Genomic DNA, 11281 nt, shown 5'->3' with positions numbered 1-11281 from the left:
TTCCTTGTGTTGCAGCGTCTTGGCCAATATTACCTTGGGTGTCGGCGGCTAGTTCTTGTGTGTCAGCTGCCTCAAAATATGATGTCACGAAACTGTGAACACTCTGCATCTCAGCCTCCGAGGGTGAGGGAGAGGAGTTTCGAGGACTAGTGGAAATGCGAGTTTTTAGGGTGATGGGCGGTGAACTGGGAGGGGTATGGCTAGGAGATTCAGCTATTGCAGACGACCGAGTCCTTTGCTTTGGTAGAGAGGCAGGGAATTCAGTCATTTTTCTTTTCCGGCTGGCTTTCTTAGGGATAGTGGCAGAAATAGCAACTGCTTTAGCCGAAGCCCTAGTTCTTCTTCTTTTTGGTGGGGTTTCTATTTTCCTCTGCATTTTTCGTTTGAGCAAGGTAATAGGGATGTTATCCTCCGAGTCATCGGTAGAAATACCCAGTATGGGAATGGATGGATTAGTTCTATCAGGGGATGGGGTTGTTTCTACGGGTATTTCTACTGCTGCTTGTTCATTTTCAGCAACTTGCGGGGGTGTTTGCTGGGGGACTTCTTTGGGAATTTGCTCTGGGATGTCGTCTGCGTGGTGAGGGGTTTCTTCAGGTGTTTTCTCGGGAATATTTTCTGTTTGCTGAGAAATTTCTTCGGGTACTTGCTCAAGAATGTCCTCTGTTTGCTGAGGGATTTCTTCATCTTGCTGAGGAATTTCATGTTCTGGCTGGGGAATTTATGCCTCTTGATGGGGATTAATGGGAGGTGGAGGGTTATTTAAAGCAAGGCCTCTATTTATCAACAATTGAGCTAGGCAATGGTGTTTCAGGGAAAGAAGCGGACGCTTTGCATTAACAGTATAACGTGACATATTTTTAAGACATCCCAATAAATAATATGGCATGTTTATCAACTGACGATTTCTCAAATGATTCAACAAGACGAAATCGTGCTGGTAAATTACCTGGTACCGGCCTTCGCACGTCAGGTATTGCTTTACAAATTCAGCGACTTTCGGCCATGGTTGAGGCAATGACTGAAGTGCTACACCTCTGCCCTTCGGTTCCACCTGCTCGCCAGGTTGAAGAAAATCCTACTGCACATTAAGGATCAAGTGCTTTCTACTGAACCATCGTATGCCATTAGCTGGTAGCCTGGTGACTTGGGCTATGACTTCCTCCGTAACTGGGATTTGGACTCCTTGAACAACAGAGAATCCCTCTGTTAAATTGCATGCAAATTCGAGGACTTGCTGCTCGTCGAAGTCTGGAAGTCTCCGGAAGTAATCTATCCATCCCGCTTGCAGAAAGATCTGATAAACCTCGGGATAGAGCTCAAGAAGTGTTGTTGTGCCAGGTTCATGTGTAATGAGGTTTCCTCCCATAGCTATTATCTCAGTGAATTCCACAGTTCAGAGCCGAGCTTCCGAATTCAGTTCAGAGTAAACCGTTGCAAATGGTAACATTCCTTGATAAGGTGACTTTTACATATTGCCGGGAGAGTTAAGGACGGCGGCAGTTGGCGTAGTATGTAATTATGAGAGCGCTTTGGTAACCCCCCCCCCCACGCATAAGTGATATGATTGGAAGTACAATTATTTGGTAGTCCTATCAGCTTCTCCGCATTAACTATTATTTAATGTCCATACATAATCATGCGTACCTTTATGTTTTACCTTTTTGGGTCGCTGCATCAAAAAGTCTTGTCTTATCTTTTGCTGGATCATAATGATTACCACGGGTCTAGGAGCATGGGAATACCGGCGATTTCTAATAATAATGACGGGAAGTGATAGTGAAGGATTGTAATCATCACAAAAAGTGGTGTAAAAAACTCGTTTCTTGGGGGTTGAGGTGATAAGACTGATGTTTTTGTAAATGAGAGGATTGCTAAAAAGGTATTACGGGATCGGGAAGTGGTGTTGCAGCAACGGGGATCGGTGTTGCAGCCACTGGGAATGATGTTACATCATCGGGAAAAGATGTTGTAGTAACGGGGATCGGTGTTGCAGCAACGGGGGTTGGTGTTGCAGCAACAGGAAATGGTGTTGCAGCAACAGGAATTGGTGTTGCAGCAACGGGAATTCCAAATCCGCAAAGTTATTCCTTTAAAGCTTTCGTACTCAGCTATTTCCCACAGCTTCAAATCTGCAAAATACTAAAACATAATATGGTAACCCTTGGCAGGGATTATTAGTAATTAAATAAAAAGAATATCTAATCTAAAAAAAAAATGCATAATTAAACAAAGATTTAAGTGCTTTGAGGGACAACAAGTTCCCCCGGAAAAGAATACTGTTTAATTGCCATGCAAGTGGCTTTAAAATCTTCTTTAGAAACAGGCCTCTGATATAACCGAAGTCGATAGCCATTCACTAGTAGCGGTGTTCTGCTTCCATCAATTGTTAAAAGTCTAACTGTCCCATTTGGAAAAACAACATCCACTTCATAAGGCCCTAACCACCTTGTTCTTAACTTACCTTGGAAATTCTCAAAACGGGAATCACAGAGTAGAGCCCAGTAACCTTTCTGAAACTGCTTTTGCTTGATGGTTCTGTCATGCCATCTGCTCCTTTGTTGTTGTATCATGGTTGTCTGATGGATGGCATCCAGTCTTTTCTCGTTCAATTCTTGAAGTTGCTGTAACCTGGATGTTTGTGCATCAGTCAAATCAAGGTTAACAGCTAAAGCAGTTCTTAAAGTTTTGATCTCAAACTCTAGAGGAAAAATAGCATTCTTTCCAAAAACTAATTCATAGGGTGAAAAACCTGTGGTATTCCTCCAAGTAGTTCTATAGGCCCACAATGCCTCGAGCAACCTTTGAAACCAGTCCCTTCTATTTTCCTTTATTGTTTTTGTTAAGATGGCTTCTATGACTTTATTGGTGCTTTCTACCTGCCCATTTGCTTGGGGGTGGTAAGGTGTAGTCATTTTGTGCTTAATATGATATTTTTGAAGCGTATTTTTGAAGCCATGAGAGTTGAAAGGAGGTCCTCCATCTGTGACTAATTCTCTGGGCAGTCCAAATCTAACAAAGATTTCTTCAAATAAAAATGTTAGTACTGCTTCTTCATTGGCTTTAATGAGTGCCTTAGCTTCTACCCGTTTAGTCATGTAATATGTGCATACTAATATGTACACTCTTTGATTGGATGGAGAATTAATGGGACCTATGAAGTCTAATGCCCATTTTTCAAAAGGTTCAAGAATTACCTGGGGATTGAGAGGCATTTCATCCCTGTGATTAGGCTGGCCCATTCTTTGACAGCTATCACAGGCCTTGACATATTTTCTAGCATCTTTAAAGAGTGATGGCCAATAATAACCCATTCTGAGTACCTTGTGTGCTATTCTTTTATCTGCAAAATGTCCTCCACAAGGGCCATCATGACAAGCTTTTAGTACATCATAAATTTCATCTTCACCAATGCACCTTTGGATTTCCTGATCAATTCCTGTATGGAAAAGACACCCGCTTATCCAGCTGTACCTAGCACTCTGCTGAATGATCTTTCTTCTTTCCCTGTGTGATAGGTGTGATGGTAATTTTCTTGCAACTAGATAATTGGCAATGTCTGCATACCAAGGTGAGTGAGCAGATACTACAAATAAATATTCATTAGGAAAAGAATCATCTACTAGAGCATTTTCATCTGTTTTTAATCGAGAAAGGAAATCAGCAACTACATTTTCTTTTCCTGGCCTATCCACAATTGTGATGTCAAATTCTTGCAATAATAACAACCATCTGGTGACTCGGGCATTTGTAACTGATTTATTCATCAAATATTTAATGGCCGAGTGATCAGTATGCACAAAAGTAGTGTAGCCAGTAATATAGTGTCGAAATTTATTTATTGCATAAATAACTGCTAAGAATTCCTTCTCGGTGACTGTATAATTTAATTCAACTGGTGTCATGTTTTTACTGATAAAATAAATGGCATAGGGAAGATTATTTTCTTCCTGACCCAAGACAGCTCCAATTGCAGTGTCTGAGGCATCAGAGGATATATGAAAGGGTAGTGCCCAGTCAGGTCCTCTCAAGATGGGAGCTGCAGACAACTAATGTTTAAGTTCATTAAACGCTTTTTCACAATCATCAGTCCACTTAAATTCAGCATTCTTTGTTAATAACACAAATAAAGGAGAAGCTATTTTGGAAAAATTCTTAATAAATCTTCTATAGTATCCAGCATGTCCTAAAAAGCTTCTTACATCAGTTTGTGTTTTGGGGATAGGGAGAGTCTGAATTACCTGTATTTTAGCTGGATCGACTTGAATTCCAAGGAATGAGACAAAGTGACCCAATACAATACCTTGATTCATCATCATATGGCACTTTTCAGTGCTTAAGGCAAGGTGTGCTTCTATACACCGCTTAAGTACTTTTTCAAGATTCTGCAGTGCATCCTCAAAAGTCACTCCATAAGGGGTAAAGTCATCCATAAATATTTCTAATGAATCATTTAACATATCAGAAAAAATCCCTATCACTACTCTTTGAAATGTTGCTGGGGCATTACATAGCCCAAATGGAAGTACCTTGTAAGCAAAGGTCCCCCAAGGGCTAGTAAACGTGGTCTTGTCCTGGTCTTGGGGTGCAATCTTAATCTGGTTATATCCACTGAACCCGTCCAAGAATGAAAAGAACTTCTTACCTGCCAGATTATCCAATACCTGATCGATGAATGGTAAAGGGAAATGGTCTTTCTGAGTGGCTTTATTCAGTGCTCTATAATCCACACATACTCTCCATTTACCATTTTTCTTGGGTACAATTACAAGTGGGGAAACCCACTCACTATCAGATATAGGGTATATAAATCCTGCATTCAAGAGTTTCTGAAGTTCCTCCTTCACAATTTCCCTTAGATTAGGATTCATTCGCCGCTGGGGTTGACAGACTGGCCGAGATCCTTCTTTAATATAAATCCGGTGAGTGCATAGCTCAGGGGAGATCCCTTTCATGTTTGTATAGTCCCATGCAAATGCTTCTTTATTTTCTTGGAGTAACTTTATTAATTGTTGTTTTTCATTGTCACTTAAATTGGGATTTATATTTAATGTTTTGCCAGGCTCAATTTCTATTGATGTGCTTTTGCAAGGGCTGCCTACTGCTGTCTGAAATAAATCCTTATCTTCCAGGTTCTGCTGAGTTTCAGATTCCAAGATTGCAGAAAAATGACTGTACATTTTTGGGTTGACCGAAGAAGGTTCAGAAATGAAGCTGCTGATTAATTCATCTTCGGTAGAATCTTTGAAGGTCAAAGCTTGTCCAATAGTTAGTATAGGTTGGGTTTCTTCATCCTCATAATCCACCCATACAGAGTTGTCATTATTAATCATGGGTGTAGCATGAGGATAAAGGGTAAGCTGTTTTGTTTCTTGTCCATTGGAGATGGTCATTGATCCTGATCTACAGCTAATGAAAGCATCTGTTGTAGCCAGCCAAGGTCTTCCCAGAATCAGCGGATGACCCCCCAACTTTGTTTTAGTTTGTAACACCACAAAGTCGGCTGGGTAATTCCAGGATTCTACAGAAATTATTAAATCTTCAATGACCCCCTCAGGTTTAATTGTAGAGCGATCAGCCAGTTCTAGGATGGTTGGTGTTTCCCTAATAAAGTTTTTCAACTGAAGCAATTGTGTTGTTTCCAATGTCATAATATTTATTGCAGCTCCTAAGTCTACTAGAACTTTAGAGACAAGAGTTTTTCCAACCTGCACTGTTACTGTAGGGTGACCAGGGTCACCATATTTCACAGGAGGATCTTTCTTTGTCATTAAAGCAGTCAGTTCTCCCATCACATGAACTGTGAGGGGGTCCTTAGCTTTTCTTCCAGGTTTTTTTATGCAGATATCTCTAACAGTCCTAGCATAAATGGGAACATCTCTTAGCGCTTGCAACAATGGAATTTTAACGTATAAATTCTGCAGTTCACCCAAAAGGTTAAAAGCAGGTTGCTCTAGTGTTTTAGTGAGAGCCAATCGTTCAGGGAACGGTGGATCTGCTGTCTGATCAATGTTGTTAGATGTCGATTCGACTGTTTCAGCATTATTGTTAGTAGGTTTTTCTTTTCTAACTTCCTCCTTATCAGAGTCAGTGATGTCATCAATGATGGGTTCAACAATTCTCCCTGAACGAAGATGGATATCGTTACATTGCATGGGGAAGACAGGCTGATTTTGAATATCAATTACTTGCAAAGCTTTATTATTATTTGGGTTAGGGTTGGGTTGCACAGGCAGCTGCGGTCTAATTGCCTGGTTATTTGGAGGAGTATTAGATGGTAAGGAAAGAGACTGTTGTTGTTGAGGAAATGGCATCTGTTGGGCTGCCCAGCCTGGGTTCCATTGATTGAAATATGGTTGCTGGGGAGCCCAAGGATTCCATATAGTAGGATCAGGAAAAGGGAGATTTGGTTGTTGCATAGGTGGAAAACTCATTGTGTTAAAGGGTGGGTACTGCATTTGGTTCATGGGTGGGTAATTTGTTTGAAAAGGAGAATGATTATTCCAACGATTAAATGTTGTGTTAGAATTCATACCTTGTCTTTGTGGCCATTGCCTCCTCTGTGTCATCAGGTACACTGCTTCAGCCTCTTCTTCAGTTGATTGCAATGCTGCTTTAATTCCAGGCAGAGAGGGGCATTGCTGGGTCTCATGGTCCTTTTCGCAGATTGTGCAGATTGGTACCTTATCTAGCGGGCATTCCCTGAGTGGGTGCTTTTCTCTGCATTTGGAACAAAAAATAGCTAGGGCAGCTTCTGCTTCTGCCTGTTTCTTCTTTACCTGCAGAGCATCAATTTGTGAAGCAAAAGAGCTTAACATTTCAGTTTTAAAATCTTCTAATAAATTACCTATTTCAGCCCTTGTTGCTCCTCCGCTTGCTGACTTCTGAACTCTTGAATATACATTATCTCTGCTTTTTGATCTGCTTACTGCTCCCCTTGAACATCTCATGCAGAGATTGATAATTTCATCAAATGGTTCTTTGGAAATGTCCCCTTTTCCCAGCATGTTTAACATGTCCAAGCAGTCATCTCGTACCCCTTTCAGAAATATAGTCTTCAGAATATCTTTACTCATATTAGGATGGTCAGACCGCTGCAGATTATACTGTAATCTTTCCACAAAATCTTCCAAATTCTTGTCCTCTTTCTGAACCATTTTAAACAATTCTTCCTTCCTTTCTCTCATCCGGCAGTAATCTTGATACTTAGCCAGAAAGCTCTCTTTCATCTGATCCCAGGTAGTGATTGCCTGAGCTCCTAAGCTCATAAACCATCTTAACGCATTCCCTTTCAGTGTTGCTGGAAATAGTTTTAGTTTCTGATTAGGGCTCACATAATCATAACTTCTACATAGTATGTCGAATTCAAAGAGGAATTCATCCGGATCTTCAGAGGATAACCCATGAAAGTTGGGTAATGCTGAGAGTGGAATGTTTTTCATGGGAGTTGCTCCTCTCGGGAGCTCCCCAATAGGGAATTCCAGGGTAGAGAGCGAATTTTCCCCTCTTCCTTCTGTTCTGTTATCCTCCATTGGTCTTTTTCCTGAATCACTTGCTTTATCTTCTGTGTCTTCTGTTTCTTCAGGTTCTTCTACCGGTTCCTCGGTGTATTCTGGTACCTCCAGCTTCCTTTCAGGTCCTAGTACTTCCTCTGTCTGTCGATCTGTTTGTGAGGAATACTGGATCTGAGGTCTCCGGGAACTTGTCCTCTGTGATGTTTCAGCCTTTGAGATGATTTCGTCAATATAAGTTTTTCTTCCTCCTCCGCCTTTGCCGCCTGTGAAATTAGGTTTCTTGCGTCCTCTCATGCACCTGTTATTCTCAAAAAGAAATCATTAATGCCTTTAGAAATCTCTAGTTGCCTTCCCCGGCAACGGCGCCAAAATGTTGGCTAGTTGAATTGTTTATTAATTAACAATCAAGTACCACATTAAATTGTCAACCTGGGAAAGTCTTTTTATTTCAAAGGCCACTGCGTACTGTATGTACTTTAACTCTAAAAGCATTAAAAAGCTGTAGTATGCGTAATTCTCACGTTATGTCATAACAGTGTACTGTAAAGATAAAATAAAAACAGTTAATAAATCCGAGAAGAAGAGTGATGGATGCTCTGTTATCAGAGGATCAGGACCCTATCCTCCAAGCAAGTACGTTCAGCACCTGCCCCTGTAACCAGATTGCTAATACACACTGAAATTCTAATTCACCGGTGAAATACAGCTTCAATCGAAACAGAGTGCTAGCAAAAAGGAAACTATCAAAGGTAATGCTTACAGAATCCAAAACAGAGTACCAGCATAAAGAAATCACCAAACACACTTACACACTTGACAGAAAAGTAAATGGGTGAATCTTGTGAAGAAGGTGGGCCCAGTCCCTCTCACAAGATTCCCCAGAACACACTGTTGGATTAAGGACTCAGAACAATCTTCTATTCATCTGCCAAAAGATTTAGTACAATAAGAGTTCAGACTTTGCTGTTGTCTTTTAGAATTTCCCTTACAAAATTATCATCCCCCTTCTAATGTAGATGTCTCCTCTTTATAGAGGAGACATCTATTACAATAGATTATCACGGTTCATTCAGTTAGCCAAAAATAAGAATTACAAAATGCTGTTATAACAGTGCAACAGTGTATTCTTTCTTGAGTTTGTTTCTGTTACACAGCTGGTGCCTGAAATTTGCCCGTGCTCTTGGGATCCTTGTATTATCCTTCGTCGTTTCCCCATGGTTGCTGATTTAGAAAACCCGTACTGTTCCTGATACTTGAGCAATCGTAACTGTGTTTTGCTCTTTTTGGGTAGTTGCTGATTATGCCGCGTCATCGTGGAATTCTGGCAATCTCCAGATAGTTGTCGTTTGTTATTTCCAGTTGTTGCAAAAATAGCGTTCTCCTGCTTTTAGATGGTTGTCGTTGCTGGCTGTGGCAACTGCGTAGTTGCTGCTTCTGGTGTTGCAGCAACTGCGTAGTTGCTGTTTCTGGTGTTTCAGCAACTATAATTATAATTCCTGCAGTCTTTAAACAGTCCAGCAATTATTTGGAAACTTAATTGAATTTTCCACAGATAAATATAAAGATATTCATGAATATGCAATGAACAGTTAAACATATAGATATGCGGAGAGTCACTTCGTACCTTGGGGTGATTAAGTCATTATACAATCAAAAGTTTTGAACCTATGACTGAAAAAGGATAATATTATGGCAAAAGTATAAGGTCAAAATTGGTTAATTCTGAGTCCCAACACCCAGGAAGAAGATAAGAAAGATATTCCACGAGAAAAAATGACTTCAACAGATGCAAGACCTGACGAAAGTGCCACGACAAGAAATAAGGAAAAGCAAACAGAAGCATCCGAGGAGGAACATGACTTAGGAGTCTGAGGAGGATGGAGAAATAGGAGACATGCAGACATCGGTCAGAAGATATGCAAGAGGCCGTAAATCTGCTAGAGAAAAGAGAGATTAGGAAACCTACAAGGACAAGCTTCAGGGTAGCCAGCCCACTCTGGAGAAACTTCTTGGGAAAAATCCGAAGACGAACAAAAATCAAGTGCAGGGTTCCAAGGGAGCCCATCATCATAAAAATAAATGATGAAGATCGTCTCCTAGAATTGCAGAGGAATGGGGAGCAAAGTGAAAGAAGAAGCAACAAGAAGTCTTATAAGAAGAGAAGCCCCAGACATTCTTCTGATTCAGGAGACCAAAATGGAGGACAAGGAGTTTCTCCAAATTAGCAAAAAGTTTTGGAAAGGAAGCAGCGAACACGCAGTTTCAGCACGGGGAGCCTCTGGGGGTCTGGGCTCCCTCTGGAACGCTGGTCACCGAGTTACACAACACCCACTGTTGTTTTTGAAGCTCCAGCCGTTGGACTCAAGGGAGGCAGTCAGCCTTTTCAATGTCTACGTTCCAACAAATATAGGGGAGAAAAGAGAGTGTTGGGACTCCATCAGACAACTGTCGGAGTCAGAAAATTTGGAAAACATCATTGTGGCAGGGGATTTAAACCTTACCATGCGTATGGAGGAAAAGCGAGGAGGAACAATCATAAGGGACCCTGCAAGGGAATGGGTGGAAGACCTCATGCAGGACTGGGATCTGCTAGACATCCCTCCAGAAAATGGTAAGTACACCTGGTCTAATAAAAGAATAGGTCCTGGTCATATTGCTGCTAGACTTGATAGATGCTTGGTGCAGAGTTCCTTCCTTCTGCTGGGCTTAGAATCTAGATTGCATATCCTCCCATGTAGTGCTTCTGATCATAAGCCAATTTTGCTGGAGATGTTGGGCCATAAAGATTTGGGTCCCATCCCCTTCAGATTCAATCCTCTTTGGGTTAAGGAACCAGAGTTCTTGAAGCTCATTCGAGACTGCTGGATTTTGCCTGTAAAAGGCTCCCCTTTCTTCATATGGGAAGAAAAGCTTAGAAGATTGAAAGCGACCCTCAAATCTTGGGCCAAATCCCTCCCCTCCCCTGCAAAAGAGAGAAAGCAGGCCCAAGATAACCTCGCCCACCACCATGCTCAAAGTGAGGATGCAGAAATCACTAAAGAAGTTCTAGACAAGGAAGCTGAGCTCCAGCAAATCTTCCATAAAGCCTGCCTTTCGGAGGAAGAGCATTGGAGACAGAAGTCAAGGAGTTTATGGCTTAAAGCAGGAGACAGAAATTATGCCTTCTTCCAAAAACAAGCTCAAACCAGAAAGAGCTTCAATTCTATTGCAAAAATTAAAGATGGCAGTTCAACTCACAAAGATTTTGATAGCATAAAGAGAGCAGCTTTCAATCATTTTCAAAACCTGTATAGAGAAGAGGGAGTGACAGACCCTAACTCTAAATTCTTGGAGGCGATCCCTCCTAGGATCTCTCCCTAAATGAACCAACAGCTCAAGGTGAAGATCTCTATACAAGAAATAAAAGATGCTCTCTCCGACATGGAGCCGTACAAAGCCCCGGGCCCGGATGGCTTCACTGCAAGATTCCTTCAAACCTGCTAGCAGATTGTGGAGAAACACCTCTACAAAATGGTTTTGAAATCACAAACTTGCCAGAAAACTTGGGGTAGCACTAATTCAGCCTTCCTCGCCCTCATCCCCAAGGAAAAAGGTGCTAAAGAATTCAATCGGTTCCGCCCCATCTCTCTTTGTAATATTGGATACAAACTGATCACAAAGGTCATTGCCAATAGATTAAAAGGCATTCTTCCAGCCATCATCCCGGAGAACCAAGGCAGATTTGTTCAAGGGAGACAGCTTGCTGACAATTTCATCTTGGTTCAAGA

General features: G+C 41.4%; 1 protein-coding gene across 1 annotated transcript; it reads left to right on the top strand.

Moving 5' to 3' along the window:
- The first annotated feature begins 9710 nt into the window (after positions 1-9710).
- On the top strand, positions 9711-10874 carry LOC149257054 (uncharacterized). Its single transcript, XM_089453801.1, has one exon. It carries the CDS (start codon positions 9711-9713, stop codon positions 10872-10874), a length of 1164 nt encoding a protein of 387 aa, XP_089309927.1.
- Positions 10875-11281: the final 407 nt, after the last annotated feature.

This window comes from Pinus tabuliformis, chromosome 6 (genome assembly GCF_031772625.1).
Source record: "Pinus tabuliformis cultivar Carrire ecotype Pingquan chromosome 6, CPIR1, whole genome shotgun sequence".
Taxonomy (NCBI): domain Eukaryota; kingdom Viridiplantae; phylum Streptophyta; class Pinopsida; order Pinales; family Pinaceae; genus Pinus; species Pinus tabuliformis.
Note: the sequence above shows the minus strand (reverse complement) of the source record. Positions and strands in the feature narration are given on the sequence as shown.

Bases quoted from the DNA above. Each gene is read 5' to 3' on its own strand.
- LOC149257054 (XM_089453801.1), top strand. From the start codon at position 9,711: ATGGAGGACAAGGAGTTTCTCCAAATTAGCAAAAAGTTTTGGAAAGGA.